This window comes from Equus quagga, chromosome 5 (assembly GCF_021613505.1).
Source record: "Equus quagga isolate Etosha38 chromosome 5, UCLA_HA_Equagga_1.0, whole genome shotgun sequence".
Lineage (NCBI taxonomy): Eukaryota > Metazoa > Chordata > Mammalia > Perissodactyla > Equidae > Equus > Equus quagga.
Genome location: NC_060271.1, coordinates 33645886 through 33673507, shown reverse-complemented (window position 1 = coordinate 33673507; position 27622 = coordinate 33645886). Strand labels below are relative to the sequence as shown.

The window sequence follows — 27622 nt, the reverse complement described above, 5'->3', positions numbered from 1 at the left end:
ATGGGTTGAGGGTAGGGCTAAATTTAAGGCATAGGTATGTGAGTTATCTCTTTACAAGACAAAGGAAAGAATATGTTTAAAAAAAGTTGGTAAAATGGTATCAGTGCAGGTGGGGTCTGGTTATTGAGTGGTCCTGTAATTTTCAGATAAGAATCAAACCGGATTAAGTAAATGGCTGAAGCCACCACCTTAAATATTATTTTTAGCTAAAGACAAAGGAGGATGTTGGGGGTGGAGGGGGAGTGATCATGGGAGATTACCACACAAGGACAGTAAACAAGATGCAGATTTAAGTCCTTGCCTTTGGCCTTGATTAGAGTTTCCAGAGATAAGGTCATCCCCCCTTCTTCCTGGTACAGAGAGGGAGACAGCTTTACAGCTGGAGATTTCCTTTACAATGTAAATATCTCTTAACAAAGGGTAAGTAAATTGTACTCCTCAGAGCCTCCTTCCCATCTGCAGTTTTTAAAAGTAACCAGTCTAAAATAATCTTCATCACCCACTTAATAGATATTTATTAGTTTCAATATGTTTAAATTCACCAATTCAAAGATGGATTCTTTTGCAATTGCCTTATTTTAGATGCTAGCCTCCTATTCTTACTTACTCCTCCACAGCATGGAACCAGGGCTGTGCTGAAGGACGCAAATGAGCTCTGAAATAAACAGGTTAGGCTGTGCCCTTTCTACTCAAGCAATGCTGAGGTGGGTCTCAGGCCAGACAAATGTCTCCTTGCCCTGAGGCTCACCCAGTGACACACAGAGACACATGGCCACACCTACAAAAACATTTTACACATCTTGGAGGGCCTCTCACCCACAAACAGCCTTGGGAGTAATGAGTAGAGGTAGCCATGACTACAGGAACTTTTTTAAATGGCAGCATCACATAATATACCTCCTTAGCCCAGGGATGGCTTAGTCCCTTGCTAAAGAATAACCCGCTGACCAAATAAATCATGGAGACTTTGAATCCCCAGTTGAATAAGTGTAAAATGAAACAAAAAATCAGGGAAATCTGAATATCAACTGAATGGTAAATGAATTATGGAGTTAATTTTAATCTTTTTAGAGGTGATAACATTGTATACATTTTTTATCACTCATCTCTCTTAGAGATAGATACTGAAGTATTTATAAATGAAATAATATGATGTCTGGGATTTGCTTTAAAGTAATGAGGGGGGCAGGTAGTAGGAAGGTGTGGGTGAATGAAATAAGGGTCATTTATTGATAATTGTTGAAGTTGGATAATGGGTACATGGGCTTCACTATACTATTCTATTTTTGTGTATGCTTGAAAATTCCTATTTTAAAAAAAGGCAAGAAAAAGAAAGGAAAAAGAAATCGGTCAGTACGAATCCCTTTATCAGTCATTCCTAACAGCAGCTTTGGGTGACAGGGCTCTGACGCTAATGAGCTGTGTGACTGTGGTGGGCAGGTCGCTCCACGTCTTAAGGACTCAGCTCTCCCATCTGACAAATGCAGCCCTTCGGGGAGATTCCTCTCGGGGTCCTAAGAAGTAAGCAGGGCCTGTGGGCTTGTAGGGGGAGCCTAAGGGCACTGGGGGAGGCAAGGACTCAACAATCAGGGCAACATGAACTTTGAGCTCTGACACTTACTGCATGTGACCTCAGACAGTCACTGTCCTTTCTATGTTTTCTTATCTATAAAAACGGCATTCCTATCTCGTTGGTGGGAACATTAAATTAACAGATGTAAAGAGTTTGACACAAGGGAGGAGTGACGATAAATATCAGTTTCCCTTCTTAATTTCTCGATTTTGCCCAGGCCCAGCAATGTTCGCACTCAGGATCTCCCTGACATGCAACCCCCTGCCCGGGTCCAAAGCGCAAAGGGCAAGACTACCCGCCGCTCAGGTGCGCGCACAGCGCCCTCGCGCGCCCGGCCGGGGAACCGCCGCAGAAGCGGCCCCGCCCACCGGCGTCCGCGCCTGCGCAGAGGCGCCGCCCCGAAGTTTGCTGTGACAGGCGCCCCGGACGCCCGCGGCGGCGGCGACACCGGGCCGGCGCTACCATGGCGGTGCGACAGGCGCTGGGCCGGGGCCTGCAGCTGGGTCGAGCGCTGCTGCTGCGCTTCACGGCCAAGCCTGGCCCGGCCTACGGCTGGGGGCGGCCCGAGCGGCCAGGCCCCGCGGCTGGCTGGGGCCGCGGAGAGCGCCCCCCAGGCCAGAACGCGGGACCCGGCGCGGAGCCGCGCAGACTCGGGCTTGGGCTCCCCGACCGCTACCGCTTCTTCCGCCAGTCGGTGGCCGGGCTGGCGGCGCGGCTCCAGAGGCAGTTCGTGGTACGGGCCCGGGGCGGCGCGGGCCCCTGCGGCCGGGCCGTCTTTCTGGCCTTCGGGCTGGGCCTGGGCCTCATCGAGGAGAAGCAGGCGGAGGGCCGGCGGGCGGCCTCGGCCTGTCAGGACATCCAGGTGAGCGCCAGCCACGGGCGGGGCGGGGGTCCTACGCAGGTGAGGGGGTGGGGCTAGGGCGGGGCGGGGTCCTGAACTGATAAGGGGCGGGGCTAAGGTGTGGACGTGTCCAACGCTGATCGGGGCGGGGCTAGGGCGGGGCTAGGGCGTGAACGTGTCCTACACTAACAAGGGGCGGGGCTAGGGTGTGGGCGGGGTCCTGAGCTGATGGGCGGGGCTAGGGTGTGGGTGGAGTCCAACGCTGATCAGGGGCGGGGCTAGGGTGTGGGCGGGGTCCTGAGGTGATGGGGCGGGCCTGGGAGGCATTTGCTTGATTGGGGCGCTGGGTCAAGATTTACCTTTGTCGGAGCCAGAAATTCCTTGGAAATCACCGATTAAGGCTCATTTTCGTTGTAACTGATCTCCTGATGTGGGGCCAGCACCTCACATTTGTTTTACTGTTTTCCCTTCCTCAAACAGCATAATGTTTTGGAAGACAGGGCTGCTAATTGTAGCTCCTGTTGCACCATGGCTAACGGCTTTGTGTAAATTTTCTAAAATTTAATGACAACTAAGTCATAACACTTCTGTCACTAAGGTAGTTGTCATCCCCAATTTATGGATGAGAGGGAACGTACTCAGAGAGGTGAAGTACCTTGCTCGAAGTCACACATCTAATAAAGGGCGGTGCCCAAAGTCTGACTCTCCAAAGCTTGTGGCCTTGACAGGCTGCCTCCACAGTTTAGCAGATTAGTGACATAGCTGAAGCCCCAGTAAAAACCCTGAGCAGCAGGCATAAACATCAGACATGACGCGTTTTAGTTAACCTCTGCAGGGTTATCAGGGGTGACTAGGTACATAGGGGTTCTTAGGCTTTTAAATGCTTAAAATAGCTCAGAGACCTCTGTTACTACTCAACCAAAATCTGTATTAGTTAGGCTTCTCCAGAGAAACAGAACCAATGGGATGTGTTTGTAGAAAGAGAGATTTATTTTAAGGAATTTGCTCTGCAGTTATGGAGGCTGGGAAGTCCAGAATCTGCAGGGCAGGCGGGCAGGCTGGAGGCCAGGAAGAGCAAGTGTCGCTGTTCCAGGCTGCTGCAGAATTCCCTCCTCTTCCGGGGAGGTCAGTCTTCCTCCCGGGGTTTGGAACCACTCACTGAGTTGGTACGGCAGCTGCGTTTGACAGCTTAGGGCTGAGGCCGTGGAAGATGGGGTGACTTGCCCAAGGGCACAGCCGGTTAAGGACCAAGCAGCGTCTCCCATGTGTCCTGGTTTTCAGCCCAGCTCTTGTTACTCATCACCAGTGTCTCATATTTGAGCTCTGGCCAGGTTGGCGTGACAGGTGACATTTGGCCTAGTCCCCAGCCACTGTCCTTGTCTTTTGCAGACAGAAGCCAAGAGTGGGAAACTTGACAAATCCTGCTTAAAATTATGGAGGCGTTTTTTAACCAAGGAGTGTGATCCCCCTCAGCTTACTGTCCACACGTCCTTTTCTCACACTGCACTCTCCTGTGCCTTAAATTTTTAATTAGTTCCCAATTTATTTTAAAAGTTCAGGTGTTTGACTTCTTTTGAAAAAAAATCACCAGATCTGGCAACTCTAGAGCTAAAATTCCTTGAGGTGTCAGACTGGAGTAGAATAGTGGCTGCGCCCTTTAGATGGAGGCGTGTGGAAAAAACCCAGGTGTAAAACAGGCAAAAGACATAAATATATATTTCACCAAGAGGAGATACAGATGCCAAATAAGCATAGGAAAAGATGTTCAGCATCACTAACCGTTAGGGAAATGCAAATTAAAAACACAATATGATGTCTCTGCATACTTATTAGAACAGCTAAAATAAAAGATGGTAATGATGCAGAGGATGCAGAGAAACTGGACTGATGGTGAGAATATAAAATGGTACAGCCGCTCTGGAAAATGGTTGGCAGTTTCTTTACAAAACTAAACATGCATTTACCATATCACCCAGCCATTGCAGTCTTGGGCATTTACCCAGAGAAATGAAAACTTATGTTCATAAAAAAACCTGTACACAAGTAGCTGCTATGGAAAACAGTAGTCAGCACCCCCCAAAATTAAAATAGAATTATCATATGATCCAGCAATCCCACTTCTGGGTGTAAACTCAAGAGAATTGAAAGCAGGGACTTGAACAGATACTTGTACTCCCATGTTCATAGCAGCATTATTCATAATAGTCAAAAGGTAGAAACAACCCACGTGTCCATCAATGAATGAATGGATAATCAAATTGTGGTATATACAGACAACGGAATATTATTCAGCCTTAAAAAGGAAGGAAAGGGGCCAGCCCGCTGGCAAAGTGGTTAAGTTTGTGCACTCCATTTCAGCAGCCCAGGGTTCATGGGTTTGGATCCCAGGCGTGGACCTGCACACCATTCATCAAGCCATGCTGTGGTGGATCTCACAAAAAATAGAGGAAGATTGGCACAGATGTTAGCTCAGCAACAGTATTCCTCAGGCAAAAAAGGGAAGATTGGCAACAGATGTTAGCTCAGGATAAATCTTCCTCACCAAAAAAAGAAGAAAAAAGAGGAAGGAAATTCTGGCACATGCTTACAACATGGATGAAACTTGAGGACATTATGCTCAGTGAAATAAACCAGTCACAACCAGGCAATCACTGTACGATTCCACTCACGTGACGTACTTACAGTAGTCAAATTCATAGAGACAGAAAGTAGAATGATGGCTACCAGGAACTGGAGGGAGAAGGCATGGGGAGTTATTGTTTAATGAGTAGAGAATTTCAGTTTTACAAGATGAAAAAAGTTCTGGAGACGGATGGTGGTGATGGTTGCCTAACAGTGTGAATGTACTTAATGCCACCGAACTGAACACTTAAAAATAGTTAAAATGGTCAATTTTATGTATATTTTACCACAATTCTTAAAAATATTTTTTAAAGCCTGTCACGAGTGTTCATAGAACCATCATTCATAATAGCAAAATATTAAAAACAACCCAAATATCCTTCAGCAGGTGAATTGTTAAACAAACTCTGCTGCATCCATACAGTGGAATGCTAAGCAATAATGGGACTCAATTATTGCTATAGGTCACAATCTAAACCAATGTCAAGGGCATTATGCTTAGTGAAAGGAGTCCCAAAGGTTACATACTGTGAGATCCCATTTATATAACATAGAAATGGAGAACAGGTCCGTGACTGCCGGGGGACAGGTGGGGGCGGAACAAATACAAAGAGGGAACACAAAGGAGTTCTTTTGCAGTGATGGGACAGGTCTGCATCCTGATCGTGGTGGTGATTATGCAAATCTGCACACGGGGTAAAATTGCATAGAGCTACACGCTCACACACACACACGAGTGTGTGAATGCATTTTAAAACAAATGGTGACAACTGAGTAAGGTCTGTAGTCTAGTTAACGGTAGTGTACCAATGCCACTTTCCTGGGTTTGATATTGTACTACTGCCATATAAGATGTCACCACTAGGGGAAACGGTGAAGGGTACACATGACACTTTGTACTATTTTTTTTGCAACTGCCTATGAGTCTATAGTTATTTCACAATAAAAAGTTAAATATATCTCATTCTCAAAGCCATGGCTGATAAAGGATTGCTCTACAAAATACTGCTTCTGCTCCATGGAGTTCAGAAACTAGTTGGCAAGGCAAGATAGACTTTCATTTTTTTTTAAGTTAAAAGTTATTGTGCAAGGTGCCTGAGCTTACAGATACTAAGTGCTTTAGGAATCCTCCAGAAGGTGAGGTGGCTGTGGGCTGGGTGGTCAGGGCTGGTTATAGAGGAAGGGGGAGCTCGAGCTGGGACTTGATGGATGAGTGGGGATGAGCCAGGCAGAGCAACACGGAGAAAGAGAGGTGGAGGGAGTCATGTGAGCCAAGGTTCCAAGAGAGACGGATGAAAGATGAGTACGGGCAGTGCACAGACCAGCCTGGCCAAACAGTTTACCATGAAGGAAGTACTAGAGCAAGGGGCTGAATAACCTCCTGGTTAGGTTTGGGGTTGGAGGGTGTTTTTTGCAGGGAAAGATTCACCCTGAGCTATCATCTGTTGCCAATCTTCCTCTTTTTGTTTCCCTCCCCAAAGCCCCAGTACATCATTGTATATGCTAGTTGTAAGTCTTTCTAGTTCTTCTCTGTGAGCCACTGTCACAGCATGGCAACTGACAGATGGGTGGTGTGGTTCTGCAACCAGGGAGCAAACCCAGGCCACTGAAGCGGTGAGCACCAAACTTTAATCACTAGGCCATCAGGGCTGGCTCTGGTTAGGTTTTTGAACAGAGGAGTGACACATGGAAGCAATGTGGTTTCATCTGGCTCAGAAGCAGGTGAAGGAGAGAGTGGGAAAGTCTGGAGGTGGGTGACTAACCATGGAGAGGAAGGGATCAGCAGATCAGACAGGATTTGAGGGAGAAGGTGGAGCCTGGGCACCTGAAGAAGGGATGTCACCTGCCTGAAGTAGCGAAGGACCCTGATTTGGGGGAAATGGGCTCTTACCCAGTGCATCCCTACACCCCCACCTGCATTTCCGTCTCTTTCCATCAGGACTCTTGCACTCTTGTTCCTTTCTGAAAACAGAGTGGGCCCACCGGATTAAACTAAGTGGTAGAGACAGAAAGACAGGACGTGATGACTCAGCTCCGGGGATCCTCCTGATTTCACCCCCTTGCCTGCAGACCACTCACAGTGGAGAATTGGCTGTTGACCATGTGCTCCTGCCCATCCACAGCGCCTGGTAACCTTCCAGTAGCTGCCTGTCAAGGTCTTTGCAGAGAGAGCCGTCTCCATAATCAGAAACGTCCAAGATTGTGCTGGGAGCTTGACAGGCAGTACAGGAGTGGTGTGCCAGCTGCAGAATTTGCAAGTTCTGATCTCTTAACTAATTCACCATGTTCTGTGTTAGGCTGTCTCTGTAATTGCAATGAAGCCACAGAGTTTGAGAAAAGTTATTCTGAATAATGGGAGAGAAAGGCAGTATGGCCTGAGTCCAGGATGAGCAGTAAAACCCAATTTGGTTGTGTTTTTATCAGCTCTGGATCTTGTCAGTGAAGACCTGCCTCGCAATACCTCTCCCTCCCATTTCCCTTTGCTTGAGCCTGCCTAGGCTCTCTGGCACATGGTGCATGCTTTTTTCTTCACAGGCAATTTTTACCCAGAAAAACAAGCTGCTACCTGACCCGTTGGACACTAGACGCTGGCAGGGCTTCCGGCTGGAGGAGTATCTGATAGGGCAGTCCATTGGCAAGGGCTGCAGTGCTGCCGTGTATGAAGCCACCGTGCCTGTGTTGCCCCAGAACCTGGAGGTGGCAAAGAGCACCGGGCTTCTTCCAGGGAGAGGCCCAGATATCACTCCACGAGGAGAAGAGGAGGAGCGAGCGCCACGGGCCCCTGCCTTTCCCTTAGCCATCAAGATGATGTGGAACATCTCGGTAAGGAGGGGCCTTTCATCTGTCACGTAAGCATTTCTCAAAATGCCAATCTTGGTGGACCTGATGGCACCCTTTCCCAGGAAGTAGACAGGCAGAGTCTCCCCAGTGCAGGGGCCCATATAGTTAGGCTGCCTCACCCTGTCACACAAGAGTCTGAAGTAGCGTGTCTCAAATTGTAATATGTCCACTGTTCACCTGGGGATCAGGTTACGAGGCACATGCTCATCTGCTAGTCTGGGGGTCCCTGAGAGTCTGCCTTTCTAATAAGCCCCCAGGGGAGGCCCCGCTGCTGGCCTGTGAACCACACTTTGAGCAGCAAGAGCCCAAACCACTGGTTTCTAATCTGTCAGCGCTGATCAAGTTAGTTAATTTCAGGTCTGCAATTACCACCCTCCCCTCTCTTTCCCTTGACCTGCCTCACTGGAGAGGAGAGGCCATGCCTTTCCTCTAAACTCTCCCAGCCTCCTCACTTCCAGATCAGAGGCTTGTGTGTCACCTCCATGCTCTCGACTCTTGGAGGACTCGAGGCTTTGGGAAATTGAGTATTCCCTCCCCTCCCAAAAGAAACAAAGATCTCTGTCTATTTAGAGTAATTTCTTTCCCTTGCCATTATGCAGGTGGGTTTCAAAAATTCAAGACCTGACATTCTTTCTCCTACCCAGAGCATCTATCCAAGGTTAAAGTGGAAAACGCCACAGCAGCTCATGTTGGACACTGAAGAATGCAGTTTCTTGTTTTGATTTTGGGAATGAAGGTTATTAGACTGTTGCACTTCCAAACTGGGTTAATAGCCAACAAGTAGCCAAACACTTTGCCCATGAAACATCTAGTCTGAGCATCAAAACTTCCACTGGTTGGGGTGTGACAGCTGTGGCATTCAAAAGAGCTAAAAGACTTGATTCTTATAGGAGCTTCTCGATACTTCACAGGTTTCACAGGTCCTGAGAGCCATTCATAATGAAATGAGGAAAACAAGGTGCTTTTCCTCCTCTTGGGTTTTTTTGTTTGTTCGTTCGTTCCTGGGGGATGGGGAGGGCTGGTTGTGATTCAGCAGAGCTTATCCAGGGTGGGCTTGTCAGGCTCTGGCCTGTCTGCTGAAGGGAGCCTGCAAGGATGAGTCTTGGCAGTCCAGTGGTCAGTTCCAAGCCTGGTGGTGACCGGAGGCATCTATGGCAGGAAGAAGGCTTCCATGTTCTAATCATCTTGACAGCTCTTCCTGCCCTGGGCACCTGAGCTGCCAAGCATTTGAGGTGTGGGAAGCATCCTCTGAGTTGCCACGGATGGCACCTGTGCCCTCTCTCTCCCTGGAGAAATTGGTCTTGGCTTGCCACTTTAGAGAGGTTATCTTATCTTGAAGGTCAAAGCCAGTTCCAGGCAGTAGCTGTCCTGGTCCAGATTACAAGAGGGCTTGGACTTGCCATTCCACTCGAGGCTGTATAACCCTGGATTCATTGTGGATGTGTTCCAGGCGGGCTCTTCCAGCGAAGCCATCTTCAGCACAATGAGCCAGGAGCTAGTCCCAGCTAGTCGAGTGGCCTTGGCCGGGGAGTATGGAGCAGTCACTTACAGGTAAGCGCCCATCTGTCCACCAGACTGGCTGTGAGTTCTTTGGGAGCAAAACCATTATCAGTGTCCTCAGCACTCACCACAGCATCTGACATGACATGCAGTAGATAATAAATACTGAGTGATGTTGTTAATGGATTTTCAGTTGGTGGGTAATTAACTTGAGAAAGATTGCAGATCCTCTGGCTCCAACTGTAGTTGCAGAAGGCTGATTCCCACCGGAGCAGGGAGAGAGGGCCACCCAAGAACGCCCAGTTCAGAATGTTGGAAAGTTGATCCGATCTCTGGTTCCTCCTAAGTAACGCCCCGGTGGAGCCTCACCTCTCCGCATAGACTGACTGTCCGGAGTGGAGGTAACGCTCATTCCAGACAGCTGCAGTGCACCTGACGGCGCCAAGAGAGTCAAACAAACAAAAACACTAACGTGGCCTGTTCCGCAAGAGTTCTCCGTCCGCCGGAGGAGCCTGGCAAGTCAGGAGCAGAGTGTGGGGTGTTGAGTGCTGGGTTAGTGTATGCTCAGGTGCTGAGGGAGCCCAGAGGTGGCGTGTGCGTTGCAGGGGTGGGGGCCATTCCGAAAGGCCTCTTGAAGGGACAATTTGTGCTGCCTTTTGAAAGATGAGTAGGCATCACCTAGGCAAAGAAGTAGGACAAGAGGCCTTCTCTGCAGGGGGACGAGGGGGTGGACGGAGCCTGCCCTTGGCAGCTTTGTAAAGCCCCCGGGTCCAGGTGGTCAAGATTAATGCTTGAGCTCATGACAAAGGAGACACGTGTGCTCACTAGGATTTGCAGACCACCAGGAAGCGGTGGGCCTGCTGCGTTTTTGGTGATTTGCTGGAGGGTTGGTTTATAGATCTAGCTCTGTCAGCAGCAGGAAGGCAGAAATAGGGACTCAAGGAGATATCTGTGGAAAACCCCTGCCATGGCTTGGAAGGCTCCAGAATGACTGAGGGTGTGTGCAGGCCAACACAGGCAGGTGCTTGGTGGCTTAGCACTGTCATCCTTTCTCCTTATCCCTTTGTAGGGAAAAGTGGATGGCTGAATGGCAGCTGAATAATTTTGAGGGGGCTAAAATCGTCGTCAGCTGGCTCCTTCTGTGGCATTGGCTTCAGCCTGCTGACATGGTGCTGTCGTATAGCTGTGAGCACGCTGATGTCTGCTGCAGAGGCCTGCCCAGACCTCCCGACTGAAATCGTCCCTGTCCTTCTCCAGCCCTTTACCCTGCTTTAGGTGTTTCACAGTGTTTATCACCGTCTGACCTTAAATTGTAGATCTCTTCGTCTATTTACTTATTGTTTTTCTAGCAGTACTCTAAGCTCTCTGAGGGCAGGGCTGTTATGGTTTGTTTACTACAGACCCCCACAGCTTAATAAATGTCTCTTGAATGATCAGATGAATATGGCAGAGATCTATGACCTAAAAAAACTGATGACATGGAACTCTGTCTCAGGAGAAACACTCCTCCCCGAGAGCACTCTCAGTGTATTTCCACCCAGCCTTTGCTCACCTAGGGACCTCAGGCTCCGCCCTTTGTTATCTGCTCCTCTCATTTCTTCTTCCACCCGATTTCCGATCCTGTCCCATTTACACCCTATGCTCCACCAGGCTGAATTCCTACTGCCCTCCCCCGAGCGCACCAGGCTCCTCCATGACTATCTTCTGTGCATGCAGCTAGCTGTACTTGGGCTGCCCTTCCCACAGCCTCCTGTCCTGCTCCAGGTCTCAGTTTAAACACACCCACGTACACACATCTCCCCAGCACAGCCACTCTCTCCCTCTGGGCTCCCGTGACTCCTGGGCAGAGCTTTCCCCTTGTGGCACCGACAGCCTCGAGCTGTGGTCCTGACTCTCCCGTGAGCCCCAGTGGCCCAGGGTAGGAAGAGTGCTTTGACTTCTTGGATTGCATAGAACGGGGCCCACTTGGGTGGACTCGAGAAGGAGCAGAAGGCGGCAGCATGTGGACTGGATCGACAAAGCTCGGGAACCGGGGTGGCTCTGAGGACAGGGCCGGGTGTCTTGCCCCCTTGGCATTGCCTTGATGTCTCTGGGCTTCTGCCCCATTCTCTTCTCTCTGCCACCAGCATCTTTATTTCTGACCCTATGGCTCTTCTGTTCCTGGTGCCTTTGGCTTGCACACCTCTTTGGCTTTCCATGGCCCCATTCATCTCGTGACATCCTTTCACCTTCAGCTCCACGGCTGACAGCCACATTACTGCCATGTTTCAGCATTTGCACCCCTCAAAGAGGGAATCTAACTGGCCCCCTCCCCTTTCCCTGCCAACCATTTGAATCTCAGATGTGGCTGCAGGCTCGTTGCCCTGGAGTCAGGTGCCCACCCTTAGTCCAGTCAGATTTGGTTGAGGGGCGGGGCTGATACACTGCAGGCAGAGTCACAGTCCAAAATATGGCCACTGTGCCTCAGCAGGGCTGTGGGTGGAGGCTCCTGGAGGAGGAGGGGTACTCAGGGCAGGCCAGTGACAGATCTGCTACGAACTATGCCTGTACCATTCATTCATTCAACAAAGGCTCGTTGAGCTCACACTCCATGCCAAGCGTTATGCTGGAACCTGGAGTCACAGGGATTTTAGCTGCTTTACAACATCAGCAACTTTATGAGTCTGTTACCACCCTAACTCCCCTTTGCATTTGGGACCAAGCCCAGAGAAGTTAAGTGACTTGACCAAGGACTTACAGTGGCAGACCTGGAATTCAAACCCTGGCAGTCTAATTCCAAGATCTCTTAACCTCTGTGTTCTGCCACATGGGGTGGATGGATGGGTGGGGTCATCAAATGAGATGTCATCTTTATGGGGTTTTTTTCCCTCCAACACCAGGCTCTGCACCTGGCACACACAGATCTTCAGTGAATATCTGATAAATAAACGGGTGAATAAATGAATGTCAGCATTTATTGTGGCCTTAGATTATTACCTTTCTAGCTGTTGTATCTAATACTGTCCTTATACGTTTGTCCCTCTTGGCTTAAATAGAACATCCAAGGGAGGTCCCAAGCAACTGGCCCCTCACCCCAATATCATCCGGGTCGTCCGCGCCTTCACCTCCCCTGTCCCACTGCTGCCAGGGGCCCTGGTCGACTACCCCGATGTGCTGCCCCCTCGTCTTCACCCCAGAGGCCTGGGCCACGGGCGGACGCTCTTCCTTGTTATGAAGAAGTAAGTGGCAGGCGTTTGGCAGGACCTGGAGCAAGTGGGAGCTGGTCCCTGCCTCTGCGCACGGGAGCCGGGCGGGGTTGCAGGGAGGAAGGGCTCAGCCTCCGGGAGATGAGGCCATGCACGTCCGCCTGGAGAGCTGCTTCCCTTTAGGATGATCTTTCATGAAGACGCAATCTCATCGTCTTCAGAACATCCTTTTCACCTGGTGCTTTTAGGACATTTGACTCTTGCCCCTTCTCTATAGCTTGCTTGTCTTTAACATAAAAACAGTTCTCCTTCCACACCCTCTGCACCCTCTAATATTGTCATAATGGGGGTTTTAAGGAAATGAACATCTGTACCATTACTTTCAACACATGAAGCTCCGGCTCTTACTTCCTAATTTCAGGATAGTGGGTGGGAACAGCAAGGATACTTGGGGAAAAAAGAAACCAAAAAGCTCCAGGAAGAAGAGGAAAGGCCATCACCCTAGTAGTAAATAAGGTGCCAGGGCCCACTGATGCGTGACAGCCAGGACCCTGTCCCCCTGTCCACCAGCTACCCCTGTACCCTGCGCCAGTACCTTCGCATGAATACCCCAAGCCCCCGCCTCGCCACGGTGATGGCCTTGCAGCTCCTGGAAGGCGTGGACCATCTGGTGCAACAGGGCGTCGCGCACAGAGACTTAAAGTCCGACAACATTCTCGTGGAGCTGGACGCAGGTAGGCACCTGCCACGCCCTCCGAGCTGGCCAGGAGCACTAGGCTTAGGCCTCGGGACGTATAGGGCCCTTCGAGTCTTTTTGGTTTCTATGCTCTATTCTAAGTTGTTGTGTCTTAATTTAGCTCTGCACACAGGGAAAAGCAATCTCTCCTTCGAAATGGAGGCTTTCCTTCTCTCTTTGGGGTTTGTGGGGCCATGGTTCACAGTTCCCAAGTTCATTTTTCTTGCCCACTGACAGAGCAAAAACTTGAGGGGTGGAAGTTTTCTCCAATAGAGTAAAAGAGGTAGACTTTAGCTCGATATAAGGAAGAATTTTCAAACGGTGAAAGCTGACCAAGTGTAGGCCCAGCTGCCTCTGGGAATAATGAGTTCCCCATCATTGGAAGGACTCAAGTAGAAGCTGGATGGCCACTTGCCTGGGATACTGTAAAGGAGATTCATACATCTGGTAGATTTAGTACTACAAGATAAATTACTAGAAGAACTGGCTTTTTAAAGGAAGTCTGTATGAATACTTGTATACCTTCCTAGTGCACCTGTTTCTTGGTTTGCATCTGGGGGTTAAGTTCAAATCAAAGACTTAGGGTGTGAGGGCCCTTAGAGGGCATTAGAGCCTAGCACCATCTGGTGAGTAAATGGTGAGCAGCTCCTTTGGTCTTGGGACAGCTCTGATTACTAGAAAATTATTTGGATTAAGCCAAGCTTTTATCCAGTTCCTGGCTTAGGGGCTTTGATTTCCCAGAGGCAGGCCCATATTGGGGTAGCTGACCCCATTCAGCTCTCTGGCGAGTGGGCACCTGTCCAGGCCTTGCTGGCCTGCGCTCCTGGGCCCAGGAGTCCCAGTTAGTGCATCTCACCATGTCTTGATGGTGGCTTTAGCAGGGACACAGGAGGGCCTCGCAGAGGGAACGGGAGAGGCTCAGTTGCTTACAGCTCCTGTCCCTTCCCCAGATGGCTGCCCCTGGTTGGTGATCACAGATTTTGGTTGCTGCCTGGCTGATGAGCGCATCGGCCTGCGGTTGCCTTTCACCAGCTGCTACGTAGATCGGGGCGGAAACGGCTGCCTGATGGCTCCCGAGGTGAGTCCCGCGGAGCGCGGCAGCGCCGTCAGCAGACTCTTCCCCATGTTTCCGCTGAGAGGACGAGACTTGATACCTCATTTTTACTCAACACCTCCATCTTTTCTGACCCAAATTTGGCGTCAGTCCCTTCCCTGCCACTTTGCTTTAATCTGGATCTCCCTAATGCTCCTGGGAGGTGTGCATGTTGTCAGCACGAAGTAGGCAGCCTAAGCAAATTCTGAGCCACAGCCCACTCCAGTTCTGGGTTCCGGGGGCCAGGGCTCTGATTCGCCCATGAATCAGGAGCTGTGCAGGAGCATGAAGAGGTTAGAAATGCCAGCAGCAGGTCGACTCACCCCCTGCTTGCCTCACCCGCTGCTTGCCGACAGGTGTCCACGGCCCGCCCTGGCCCCAGGGCGGTGATCGACTACAGCAAGGCTGACGCCTGGGCAGTGGGAGCGCTCACCTATGAGATCTTCGGACTCCCCAACCCCTTTTACGGCCAGGGCAGGGCCCACCTTGAAAGCCGCAGTTACCAAGAAGCTCAGCTGCCTCCACTGCCCGAGTCGGTGCCTCGAGACGTGAGACAGCTGGTGAGGTCCCTGCTCCAGCGCGAGGCTGGCAAGGTGAGGCTGTCCCCAGGTTTCCCAGGGATCGTGTGGATGGAAACCCGAGTCCATGTTCAAGTAAAGATCAGGTTTTGGCAAGCATTAGAGTAACAGCTCCTCTGTCTTACAAAGGTAATGGGCAAGGACAGGAGAACACAAAACAGATTTCAGTATAAACAGGAGGAGGGAAGCTAGCCACCAAATCAGTCAGAATTCCAGCAACTCAACTCTTCTTGGCTTTAGTTGCTTAAGTTACCCAGAGGGGAAAATATGCATTTTTAAGAAATGTTTAATGGAGATGTAGTGTATGGAAACAGCTGAGATCTAATGAGACAGATAAATGAGAGGACATCTCCTGAGAGCAGATCTGGACTTTTTTTTTTAAGGTGACTGCCAGCTAGGTGAGCCCTTTTTTTCTTTTTTTTGCTTTTTGCCTACGAAGATTGGCCCTGAGCTAACATCTGTTGCCAATCTTCCTCTTTTTTTTTTCCTCCCCAAAGCCCCAGTACATAGTTGTAAGTCATTCTAGTTCTTCTCTGTGGGATGCAGCCACAGCATGGCATGATGAGCAGTGCCATGTCCACACCCAGGATCCAAACCAGCAAAGTCTGGGCTGCCAAAGCGGAGCACACAAACTTAACCACTCGGCCATGAGGCCAGCCCCAGAGCTGAACATTTTGACATTACTATAAAGGAATATAAAGGCCAACACATTGGAAGCCATAATCAGAGTAGTAGGTCCGGTTCAGGTGGCACACCTAGTGAAAGAGCATGGACAGACCAGGGTTCAAACTACTGTTCCATCACCTACCTCTCCCCGTGCACGGCATGCCGTCAGGGTCACAGTAGATGCTGTCTGCTACCAGTTAAGTGATGAGAGACAACGTCTCCCTCTGGACAGTGCTCATACCCAGGAGGCAGTCTGATGGGGAGGCTATTCCAACCTGCAAACTGCCCCCAGGCCAATCTGTACCCGTGGACAGCCTGCAGCAGGGGGAGAGAGCAGCCAGTAGGGGTCAGGTGAGTGAAGGAGGAGAGAGGAGGGTGGAGAAGAATTTGGTTGGGGCCAGAGAAGGGAAGACGCTGAAACGAAGATTAACAAAGTGGGTTGTGGGCCGAATACTCTGTCACAGACGTTCTCAGCTTCAGCTTCCCTTCCCGTTGCAGAGACCGTCTGCCCGAGTAGCTGCTAACGTGCTTCATTTAAGCCTCTGGGGGGAGCATACTCTAGCCCTGAAGAATCTGAAACCAGACAAGATGATTGGCTGGCTCCTCCAACAGTCAGCTGCCACTTTGTTGGCCGACAGGCTTACCGAGAAGAGCTGTGTGGAAACCAAAATGAAGGTGTTGTTTCTGGCCAACCTGGAGTATGAAGCGCTGTGCCAGGCGGCCCTCCTGCTCTCCTCCTGGAGGGCAGCCCCGTGAGGGCCGATGCAGCTGGTGAACTACTGAAGAACTTAGCATCTGTGTCTCATGGTCTGTGAATGCTGAGGGCGGGGGCTCCTGGGTGAGGGCGGGCGTCAGGAGGCAAGTGGCGCAGGGAGGGCCGAGCAACCCGCCACGGCCTCAGGCGCGGCAAGTGGAGGGGAAAATTGGAGTCGGAGTGCACGGTCTGTAGCTACTAACTCTAGCTGTGCGATTTTGGATGAACAGATAACCTGTGTGGACTAAAGTCCCCTTACCTGTGAAGTGAAGAAGCTGATCTAACTAGGAGCTGGCAAACTCGTCTGTAGAAGGCTGGGTAGTAAATACTTCAGGCTGTTGCAGCTACGCAACTGTGTCATCGGAGCACAGAAGCCGCCTTAAATATGTAAACCAGCGAGCATGGCGGTGTGCCAATAAAGCTTTATTTATGGATGCTGAAATGTGAATTTCATGTGTCACTAAGTATTCTTCTAATTTTTCAACCATTTAAAAGTGTAAAAACCATTTTTAGCTTACAGGCCATACAAAAACAGGCAGCAGGCCGGACTGGCCCACAGGCCAGAGTTTGCCAAACCCTGGTCTATGTGAATTCAAAGGGCCTCACGCTAAAAACCATGCTGACCAACAGGAGGCCCCTTGGCGGGCGTCAGCGCTAACAGTAACGTGGTAAGAGCTCTGCGGACGAATCCAAAGGGACGCATTCTCTGTCCCAGGTGAGAAGACACTCGGGTGGAACTGCTGACCAATGCCCAGCCCTAAGCTCGTACTCTGTCCTCAAAGCCCTCCAAAAAGTTGGTGGCCGGGCTGGTCTCAGATGAGGCTGGGCTGAAGCGGGGAGACCTGTGCTCCACATGAGAGAGGACCCAGGGTTAGGCAGTAGCTGTTAGTGGCAGAGTGTGACTGTGACATTTGCCCCTAGCTCCAGGAATGGACCACGGCAGCCATGACATCAGTCTGCATGTAACCTGAGCTAAAGCAAACCTTTGCTTTATGTTGGTCAACATATGGGGTATCAGAACGAAGAAACATCCAAGCGAGGCCCGAGAAGCAGGGAGCCCTGCACTGGGGGGCGCAGTCTGGACCAGCTCTGGGGGTGTGAGGAAGCATTTCCACAGAGCTCCTCCAGCTACCAAATTGAGTCTAGCAGAGCTAAAATGACTGAGGAAATGGAAATTAACAGCGTAGCATTTTAAACTTGCTAATTTCCCTTTTTACCAGCATTTCTTTTAGGAAGCGTGAAGAATTAAATGCAAATTTACAACTGCAGAATACGTATGTGCCTTGAACTGAATATTTGGCTTTAAGAGTGAGTCTTATACCACAAAGACAAGAAAATCTTGTGGGCAGAGATCAACAATGGGGAGGGGATTTCACATATAATTCTATACGTGCTCTTCAGGACCGCAACTATTGCTTAAGCAAGGTGAGCATAGGCTTAAGGTTCTTTTCAAAGGAGCAATTCTACAATCTGTGGCAAAGTCAAATGCTGGGGCCCTGGATTTCCCACTTCAGTGATTCCTCGCCAGCCTCAGTGTATTACTAACCTTATTTTAGCCCTTGAGAAGCGAGGAAGCTCTTATTATTTCATAAAGAAAGAAAATACAGTCCAGTCTTCAGCACAATTAAGAGGCCACTCACTATTTTGTATCCAGTCGCTACCAAACAGCATCCCGCCATCAGCAAAGCACAGCGGGGCCCAGATGAAGTGTAAGGGCAATGCTTCTTTTTATTTTAGAAATGAGAGTGACCGCACATATGAAAAATACGACTTAGCATTCAAGGTGGAAAAGCTTACATAAAAATCATTTCCAAACCCCCACCCCTTGGTACGCAATGCCCCATCTCCCACTGAGGTAAGGCTGTGCCATTGTCCCACGGCTTTAAAAAAAAAAAAAACCCCACCATAAAGGGAAAAACTCATCCTATTAAAAAGCCTCTGTCTCCAGGCTGTAAGGAGTCCCGGGGCTCTGCGCCTCAGTCGGACTTCTCCTTCTCCTTCATGTGCAAGAAGACGATGCTGAAGATGAAGAGGCCCAGCATCATGGAGAAGGCGCTGGCGTAGTAGGGATAGGCCGAGGGGATGAAGCGCTCATACTGCGTGTGCTGGAGTGGCCTCACTGACACCTGCAACAGGGCAGAGTGACAGGTCCTGGCCACTCAGAGGCTCAGGCAGGACACAGGCAGGCTGAAAACAGGGATGACAAGCTGTGCTTACCTGAGTGGAAGAGTATAAGTGTGTGTAGCCTAGCCGGTTGTAATCCACTTTAAACTGGAACACACCATACACGTCAGGCAGCTTGAACTGGACGCTGTATTTGCCACCTGGGGAAGATCCAAGACAAATAACCAGAAGGGGTGGCCCAACGTTTCTCTGTTACCCCCCCGAGAGCAAGCCAGAGGCAGGGACTGTCTCCCTGGAGCTTTCTCGTGCAAGAATTACATTTACCTTTCTTCTTCAAGAAGGTCCTCACGAAAGGATCAATGCGGACGAACTCCAGCTGAATGTCATCACCATCAAAGGGGACCCATCTGCCATTTGAGAGCTGCTCAATCACAATGCTGTACTCCTGAAATAAAAGGCTGGTCAGCCAGGGGTGGCCAGTGACTGGAGGGGTGCCATCACCCTCAGTGCACCGAATCCGTACCCATGAATCTAGCAGGAACTCCCAGTTCTGAAACCCTGGGTGAGCCACCACCACCCAGCCCTGGACAGCAACTGAGAATACCACCCAGCGGTTAATCCCGCTGACTCGGATCCACACCTCTTCACAGGACCATCCAAGTCTGCACCCAAACCGCACTCCTCTCCTGGAATGTGCTGGTCACTCTCCGGCACCCTGCTTCCATATTCACTGCCATCCTGCCTTTCCCCGCTTCTCCTGACTGACAGATTCATCCTCCAGACCCGCTCCCAGCAGGATGACTCAGCGAAGCCCCTCCCGCTTCTGCTCTCCCACAGCAAAACCACACCTCTTGAAAAGGCCTCCCATTACGATGTTGGTTTACATTGCAGGCTCTCTGCACCTAAACGGACTTTCTTCAGGGTAGAGGTTAACTTATTCCTCCTTATTTAGGCCTCTTTAGGCCCAACACAGAAGTGTTCAACAACGGCCTTTGAGCTGCATCAACTTGGCCAACCCTCAGGGCCCTCTCACTCAAGAAGCTCTTACCACTAGGTCAGTGACAGTGTAGGCATTGGGTGGGGCTGTCTCGCCCACCCGATGATGGGACACAGGCCCCACCCGGAGGACACCCTCCTCCTTGAACACCCAGCGGGAGAGGGCCACAGCCAGCTCATAGTTGCCTGTCTGGGAATACCTGCAGAAGGGAAAGGAGAGGCTAGAGCACCAGCACCAACTTCTTTCCAGGGGGGCCTCATAAGCGAGACTCGTCACTACCCACCAGGATAAACGGCACTAAGTGAACTCCTGCCTGTGGGCCATACGTACCTAGGGATCCCGGTTCAAGGGAACACAGGAAAAAATGAGAAGATGTGAGGTGGTGTTGCTTTGGTGTCACGTGTATAATAAATACACAATTTTCTAAGCGTCTCCAGACATGTCATTACCAAAAAAGTTTGGACTGCCAACACCAGCAATACAGCAACAAAGTCAAGTCGTCAAATAATTTTAAAGCACCTGAAGATACTTAGCCTCTGACACGTGTAGCTCAAAGGCTCCTTCCTCCTCACCTGAGTCCTCCCCATCCGCACACACGCTGCCACCCAGACCTCATGGCCCTAAGCTCCTGGCATGTACCTCTGGGAGCCGGGTGTGGCCTTCTGCACTGCCGAGTTGAAGAAGGCATCACTGAAGAAGTCGAGGGAGCCGCTGAAGATGACCCGGGCATTGTTCCTGGCCTGGAGCCCAGCAATGAGGAGGGTATTCTTCCCCACTGCATGGGGATACTGGGAACAACAGAAGGCTGTCATCCAGGAGAGCCAGGGGAAAGGACAAGCTCGGCCTCTGGGGCAAGAGGACAGCAGGCCAGACCTGAACAACCTAGGCCCCATCTGAGGGTGGAACCTGAGACCCCACTGCTTCTGCCCACTTCCCGCTCCACCATCTTCTCATTTCACAGTCTCAGCAAAGTGTGCTTTCCTGCTTAGTTCTCATCTTCAAAGAAGAAAGCACGTGGCTGGGCCCAGGAGCTGGAGGCCTCGAGGCTGCAAAGGCCTCTCACCTGGGTGATAGGTTTATCTGGGAAGAAGGAGTATGAGGTTGAAGAGCCCGTCAGGATGTCCAATACCAAAGGATTGTCAGGATCAGCCACCATCCTGTAGGAGGAGGAAAGAACGCCCAACACTGATCCTAAGAACTGAGCCCACAGGCCCTGGGGTCCCCAAGGCCCATTTCTTCACAGGAGTGAATCCTGCTTTCTTAATAACCAGTTAGCTCTCCTCTGGATGTAACTATGAAGTCTGACTCAAAGTCATAAATTAATCTCATCCACACCCTGTGGGGGAAGGAATGTCCCCAAATAATGACAAGTTCGGGTTGGTTTCCTGACAAAACAGTGATCCCCTGTGGCCCAACATTTCTGCTGGCCTCTCCCTGCTCACTCACCCGACACCTCGAAAGAGGATGGGGTTTAGAGATGATTTCCCAACAATGGTCGGGGCCTTCAGCAGGTTCTCGGTGTCAGCCACGATGAGCGTATGCTGCAAGAGCAGAGGGAAAGACAGGTGGTGAGGACAAGGGGCCCCCAAGCCAGGGAGCCCCTCCCGACTCCCTCCTGGTTTCTAGGCTGAGCTTAGCTCTAAGGGCCTGACACCTGGAAGACGACAGGCCTGATTACCTGGCCAAGGTCTGAGATGTCATAGTTGTGATGATCAATGACAGCTGTTTTCTCCTCATCAAACTCGATCCCACACTCACTGCCGAGCTCTCGAAGAGGGTCACCTGCAGACCCAAGAGATGCCTGGCTGAGCCCTGACCGGTGGGCTGTGGGCCAAGCAGTGTCCACTGTCCTAGCATCCCCATGACTCACTCTCCAACAGTCATCTGCAGGGCCCTGCAGCTTTACCAGGCCAGGCTGAGCCCGAGCTGGACCCCTGGACAACAGCACGGTATCCTGCCCGCAGGGGTCAGAATCTGAATTGACAAAACAAAACACAACGGGGCCTCTCCCTCCACAAAGACACAGTGACCTTGCTTCTGCATAAAAACCCCTCTGAAGTGAAGTAATACCTCAAGCAAACAACCTGCATGAGCCTGGCCTTACAAGGCTGCCCTCTTCCTCATCGTCACCCCAGCAAGAGACCCACCCAGTGTGATTTCAAAAATCTGTCAATACTGGGGGCCGGCCCCATGGCCGAGTGGTTAAGTCCGCGTGCTCCGCTGTGGCAGCCCAGGGTTTTACCGGTTCAAATCCTGAGCGTGGACATGGCACTGCTCGTCAGGCCATGCTGAGGCAACATCCCACATGCCACAGCTAGAAGGACCCACAACTAAAAATACACAACTATGTCCCGGGGGCCTTTGGGAAAAAAAGGAAAAAAAAAATCTGTCAATACTGAAAAGAACAAAGCAAGACTGGCCCGGTGTTAACTGTTGCAGCTGAGGGGTAAGTACCGGGTTCAGGATACTGCACTCTCCCTACTTCTAAGTATCTTTGAAAATGTCCAAAATAGGAAACAAAGAAAACTGTCAAACACTTTGAGCTCTGCCCAGTTAGCCTCCCCATTTGCCTTCTTTCTGTAAGAGAAGAGCCACCAGAAAACAAAACAAAAAAAATGGGAAAAACCAAACAGTGTCCCAAGCCCTTAAAAGGCTCTGCACCTTACTGGCTCTGGTCACAGAAAGGCACAGGAGGGACGGAATGGCTCTGTAGTTCCCTCACGACCCCGGCCACAGCCCACCCCATGATGCCAACTTGGCAGCTTCCATTTGCAAAGCTCTCCAAACTCTCTGGAGAAATGGTGGAAAGTACCAGAACTTCCCAGGTCAGCCTTACCAATGTCTGAGCTGGCAGCGACCAAGACACTGCCTCCACCGTCGATGAAGGTACTGATGGTCTCCACATTGATGTTGCCTCCAAAATCTGAAAGAAGCACCAGACTCAGTGACCCAGAAGGTTCCTCTCACTGTTCCTCTGACATTTGGGCCAGTGAAGGTGAACCGCAGACCAGCCACAATCAATCACGGAAGCGTGCCCTCTGGAGGCCCAAAACAGACGGACGTTTACCATACATGCCCTGACTGGGGCAATTCTCCCATTTTCCCAGTGTGGAGATCTAAAAACAATGGCTCAAATTCATAAAGTTTTAGAAGTACAAATGAAATAGTCAACACTTACTGATTATAGTTAAGTTAGTCACACATATTACAAGTCACATATAAAACATTCGTTTGGAAATGCTGCATTTTCCCCTCACATTTCATGAAATAACTTCATTCAAACTCGTCACCTGCACCTTTCACATCAGTATCTCTGACATCACTAGAGCCACTTTCAGGGTCACCTAACACTGTTTGCAGAGCCCGTCAGCCTCACTTCCGCCTAAAGTGTCTGAGAAAGAGCACGTGTGAATCTGAGGATGGCGCTGTCACTTACTCCAGCACTCATTTGCCTAACCTGAGTAGTTTTTCCCCGTTAATCCTACAGTTATATCCACGATAGCCGTGACAGAACCACTCTGAATACTGCTTTTATTAAAGTGATCACCAAAAAGGCTCACTAATTTCCTACATTTGTAACTGTGAGATCATACCCTTTTTGGTCAATTGATTCAGTCAGGTGACTGCCACAAGCATCCAAAACCAGCAGTGAGTGGGGCTGTCAGAGGCTCAAGCCTTCCCCACAGGGTCCCCTGACGCTCCACATAACGTAACGCAGGGAGTGCTCAGTAATTCACTCATTCATTCAATGAAAATTATTTCTTGTGTGCTGAGAAGAAAAATAAAGGGGACAGTGGAGTGAGGGGGAGCCGTTACATACAGGCTGGTCAGGGAAGAGCTCGGGCAAGTGGCATTGGAGAAGGTGTGAGAGTGAGCCAGGCAGCATGGGGCACTCCAGGCATCGAGAATGACAGGTGCAAGGTCCCCAAGGCAGTGAGCATGTTACCAGCAAGGTGCCCAGTGTGGCTCAGATGGACAGAGTGACAAGGTGAGTAACGAACGGAACAGCAGGCCAGGGAGAAGCAGGGAGGGAGGGCAGTTGACGCAGGGCTCTGTAGGCCCTGGGAGGGTGACAGCCGTGGGGAGGAGCACTGGAGGCTTCCGAGCAGGAGAACAACATGATCGGATTTAGATTCTGAAAGGATGATTCTGGTGAACGGACACAGCGGGCAAGGGTGGAAGCAGGCTGATGGTGGGTTAGGAGGCCCGACTGTGATAGGCGAGGCCTATGAAACAAGGATCCTGTTTTTTCTGGGTACAAAGGATATGCTCAGCATCCTTCTCCTATAGCCATTACTGCATGCGAGCTGGGAGCTGCCTGATTCCAGAGAGAGCAAAGAACCTGCTGATACACAGAGAAGGAAGCCAGGCCGGTGTTCTCACATGTGAGAAGGCTAATGGTGGTCACAGTACCACAGAGGGGCCCTCGGAGCAGGCGCCAAACCTTACTCTGAGCCCTCCCAGCAGACACAAGCCTTCTCCCAAGGAGTGCCCGAGAGGCTCTCCTGCAGCAGCATTTCCCCAAGTATGGGACCCCTTCCGCTAGGGGCAGAAAAGGTGGCAACAGTGATGTGGGACAGGTCTTCACAGAACATTGAATCTCAGAGAGAGGGTTATTCCTTTTCCAATTATTTTTCAAGCTTTCTCTAGCAAAGAGAAAGTTTTGGTTTGATGCTGGTCCTAACACTTCTCTAACACTTGCTCATCTCCTCTTTTAAGAGGAAGCCTGGGGCTCAAAGCCTTCAGCAGGCAACAGAATCTGGCTAGAACTTTACATCAGCTGCCAAGGAAGTGAAAGCCTTCCTAAGCTTCAACTGAAGGGAGAGACGGCAGTCCTGTCTCAGCCCAGACAGGGACAACTTGAGTCCCTGAGAAAAAGAAACTGATGTCAATAAAGAAGAGGACGACTAGGATGCTCACCAAAAAAGCAGGGCAAAAGAGAAATGGCCAAAGAACTGAGGATATTTAGTCTGGAGAAGAAACACCTGAATAGGCTATGCTTACGCAAAGGCTATGCCTGTAAGCAAAATGAGCATTAAACTTATTTCCTAAGGCGCCAGGGAGTATAAAAAATCCTTTCCCCATCTACCCCCACCCCAAAAAAGTAGGAAGTAGGAGACAAATTTCAGTTTAATATAAAAACTTGCTAACAGAGTTGTCCAAGAGCTGAGTGGACTGCCTCGTAAGATAGTAAGGTCTCTGTCACAGGAATATTGGTATCAACTGGACAAACTAGTGACGATATTCCTTCTGTTCAACAACTAGCCCTCTACCAGGCCCTGGACATATCCATCCAGCCTCAAACAGAAGATTAGGCTAAATTATCGTTAAGGTTCTTTTTAAGCCTGAGAACTTTGAATCCATCTGAATTTTTACAATCAACTACCACCATGCTTCTTTATAGCATGCTACTTCCACAAGCCAACCCAACCAGGGGAGCTCTCCACGTTTCCTACAGGCCCTTTACAGGGAAAACTCCCTTCTCAGAGCAGCAGGGCCCGCAGCTCCATGGTCGTGGCAACACCTGACCCCACAATCCTCGACTGTGTCATTTAGGAAGGAGACGCCCAGGTTAGAAGTTAACATTTTCCTCTTCTCCGGGAACAGCAGCGCCCAGGGCTAGCGACCCATCCCGTGACCCAGGAAATATCCAAGATCCAGAAGACAGCGATCGATCAGTCCCGGTTCTGGGGGCGACGCGCAGCGCTTACCTTCTACCGAAGGGGAGAAGATGATGAGATTGTCATAGAGGAACTCCCCGTACTTAATGAGGGACAGGCTGGGGTCATCTGCGGTCTTGAAGGTGAGCTCAAAGCCCCGGTCTGGACGAGAGGGAAACAGGGAGCTGAGGCAGACGGGAGGCAAAGGGAAGGCACCGCCGCACAGACCACGACCGCCCCCCACGCGGCAGGCCAGTCCCGGGCGGCCCGCTCGTGGAAACCGAGTGGGAGGGAGGGTGGCCGATGCCCTCGGGCTCGAGGACCTTCCCAACCCCAGACTCTCACCCGCCGCCCCTCGGACCCCGGTCTCACCCTTCAGACTCCGGAAGAAGAGCGAATGCGTCTCCCGCAGGTTGAGGTTGTCCAGCAGCACTAAGGTGCGGAGACCGCTGGCGCAGACCGGGCCAACCAGGGGCAGCAGCAGCCACAAGAGGGACCAAGCACGGGTCGTGGTGCCGGGCTCCATCTTCCTCCTCCTGCCAAAGAACCAAGCACCTGGACACCGGAAGTACCAATCTACGGTCGCCCAACCGCGGCTCGTGATCGGGGAGTACCACCCGGAAGTGATCCGGGTACGCCAAGGCCGGGCGTCGGGAGCCGCCGCTCGGACGGTAAAGAGCCGGGAGCACCACCGGATGTGCCCCGGTTGGAGGCGGAGCCTCTGAACCCTATTGGCGGAAGGGGCGCGAGGCTCCGCCTCCCCGAAGGAAAAGGCTCAATCCTAGAGAGACAGCTCTGCAGCCGCGGCCAATCAGTAAGGCCGAGTGCCCTTTGGCTCCGCCCAGGCCGTTCCCGCCCGGAGCCCTGAGCCCGCCTTTCAGGCCGACCCCGGCCCGCTCGGTCTTCACTGCCGGCCGTGTCCCGGGCGGGGTCTAGCGCCGCGGTGGCCACCCTGGGCCACCTCCTCGGTCCTCACTGGCAGGGTCCTCGCTGGTCCAGGACAGACTCGCGACTAGGAACCGGGCCCCACCTCCACCGTCTCCAGGGAGGAAGGGGTTGGAGAAATAAGATCAAGGACAGGGGCCCTTTGAGTCCCCTCCCCCTCCCGGGCCCAGGGGCCTCGGCACCGGCCTGTCTTGCCCAGTCTGGTGGCCCACGCTGGAGGCAGCGTGGATGGGCGGCGACTGGCCTGGCGATTAGACAGCTCTAGCCGGGTTCGTTCCAGCCTCCGGCTCTCTCCAGGCATTTCACTGCTCTCCAGGCGCCTGTCCTAGGCTAGAAGTAGAAATAATAGCGAGGCCCCGCTCTCCCCCTTCCCTGTGTGCCTCTGGAACAGCCCGCGCTCTCGGGAGGACTGGCGCAGGGCTAGCTGGGCATCTACTCAGTAATGCTGGCTCCCACCCTGTTTAAGTTCATGCTGGGGCCACCTGGCTCACCTTAGAGCCGCCTCAGACCCACCACGGGTGGAAGTAAAAGCTACCACAAGAGTTCCAAGGCTTCCACTGTTCTCTGGGACCCAACCACAATCCTGGGGCAAATGAAGGTAATGTGGAGAGAGAAGGTAGCTGCCCTCTGACCTTTTACACTTGTCCACCAAGCCAGGGATGTGGGAGCAAAAGTCCAAACCTCCTTCTGCATCTCCTTAAGTCACTCTCCCTCCTCTCCATCCCCACTGGCTCCACCACAAGTTAAGCCTCTGTCACAGCTCAGGGACACCCAAGGGCTCTTCACTCTCAGGTCTCCGTCTAAATTCATCTTGGCGGCCTCATCCCCCTCGGTGCCTAACTCAGGGCTCCCAGGGAACGAGTCTCCTCCAAGCTTTAACATGCTCTGAGCTTCCCCACCTCCTGCCTTCTGCTCGTGCAGCCCCCTCTACCAGGAGCCCCTCCCCACATTCCCACCTTAAGCCTCCCGTGATCTCCATCCTTTATGGTAGCCCCACGCGAAGCTGCTCCCTTCGCAAGGGCGCTTTGTTCCCCTTAAAGACTTGATCTCGCTTCCTTTCACTCAAAGTCTGCAGTGCAGCCAGCCTGAGGTGAGAGTGACCCCTAATGTGACCTCAGCACCCTCCGCCCCGGCTTCTCCAGAGTGGGAGCTCCTGGGCCCAGGCACATAGCTTTGGGATCCACCACAGTAACTAATACAAACAGGGAGCAGGAGGAATGAGGGGCACCAACACAGGACACCCGGGAACTTTACGTACTATCTCATTTCACCTTCACAATGACCCTGTGAGGTGGGTGCTGTCCTCATTTCACTGGTGAGGCTCAGAGTGAGATCCGGCTCAGGACAGCACCAAAGACCCAGGCTTCTCCCTCAGATTGTGGGGCCCTCCCTCAGGGCAGGCCTGGGATACAATGGGCAAAGGCAGGAGAATGTCCTAGGTAGCCGGGGTGGCCTGGATTCCTTTCTGACCATGTCAGGACACCCAGTTCCAGCAGCGTCCCTGAGG

General features: G+C 51.4%; 2 protein-coding genes across 2 annotated transcripts; one reads left to right on the top strand and one right to left on the bottom strand.

Annotated features, from left to right (window-relative positions):
- The first annotated feature begins 1977 nt into the window (after nt 1-1977).
- PINK1 (PTEN induced kinase 1) lies at nt 1978-16831 on the top strand. Its single transcript, XM_046661332.1, has 8 exons — nt 1978-2435; nt 7572-7859; nt 9328-9428; nt 12413-12595; nt 13133-13296; nt 14249-14376; nt 14748-14984; nt 16134-16831. Exons 1-8 carry the CDS (start codon nt 2037-2039, stop codon nt 16389-16391), a joined length of 1758 nt encoding a protein of 585 aa, XP_046517288.1. The 5' UTR covers nt 1978-2036; the 3' UTR covers nt 16392-16831.
- A 1261-nt stretch (nt 16832-18092) lies between these two features.
- DDOST (dolichyl-diphosphooligosaccharide--protein glycosyltransferase non-catalytic subunit) lies at nt 18093-25779 on the bottom strand. The gene is made up of 11 exons (XM_046661333.1): nt 25543-25779; nt 25222-25332; nt 22347-22433; nt 21189-21292; nt 20957-21051; nt 20574-20667; nt 20150-20298; nt 19562-19709; nt 18838-18958; nt 18607-18713; nt 18093-18515 (listed from the first exon to the last, which is right to left on the bottom strand). Exons 1-11 carry the CDS (start codon nt 25694-25696, stop codon nt 18366-18368), a joined length of 1320 nt encoding a protein of 439 aa, XP_046517289.1. The 5' UTR covers nt 25697-25779; the 3' UTR covers nt 18093-18365.
- Between the last annotated feature and the right edge of the window lie 1843 nt (nt 25780-27622).

Excerpts from the sequence above, each read along its gene's own strand:
- PINK1 (XM_046661332.1), top strand. The coding sequence starts at position 2,037 with ATGGCGGTGCGACAGGCGCTGGGCCGGGGCCTGCAGCTGGGTCGAGCG. Across the intron at positions 12,596-13,132 it reads CTCTTCCTTGTTATGAAGAA|CTACCCCTGTACCCTGCGCC; the intron begins GTAAGTGGCAGG and ends CCTGTCCACCAG. Across the intron at positions 14,377-14,747 it reads GCTGCCTGATGGCTCCCGAG|GTGTCCACGGCCCGCCCTGG; the intron begins GTGAGTCCCGCG and ends GCTTGCCGACAG.
- DDOST (XM_046661333.1), bottom strand. The coding sequence starts at position 25,696 with ATGGAGCCCGGCACCACGACCCGTGCTTGGTCCCTCTTGTGGCTGCTG. Across the intron at positions 21,293-22,346 it reads CGCTGCCAGCTCAGACATTG|GTGACCCTCTTCGAGAGCTC; the intron begins GTAAGGCTGACC and ends TTGGGTCTGCAG. Across the intron at positions 19,710-20,149 it reads GCCACACCCGGCTCCCAGAG|GTATTCCCAGACAGGCAACT; the intron begins GTACATGCCAGG and ends TCCCTTCTGCAG.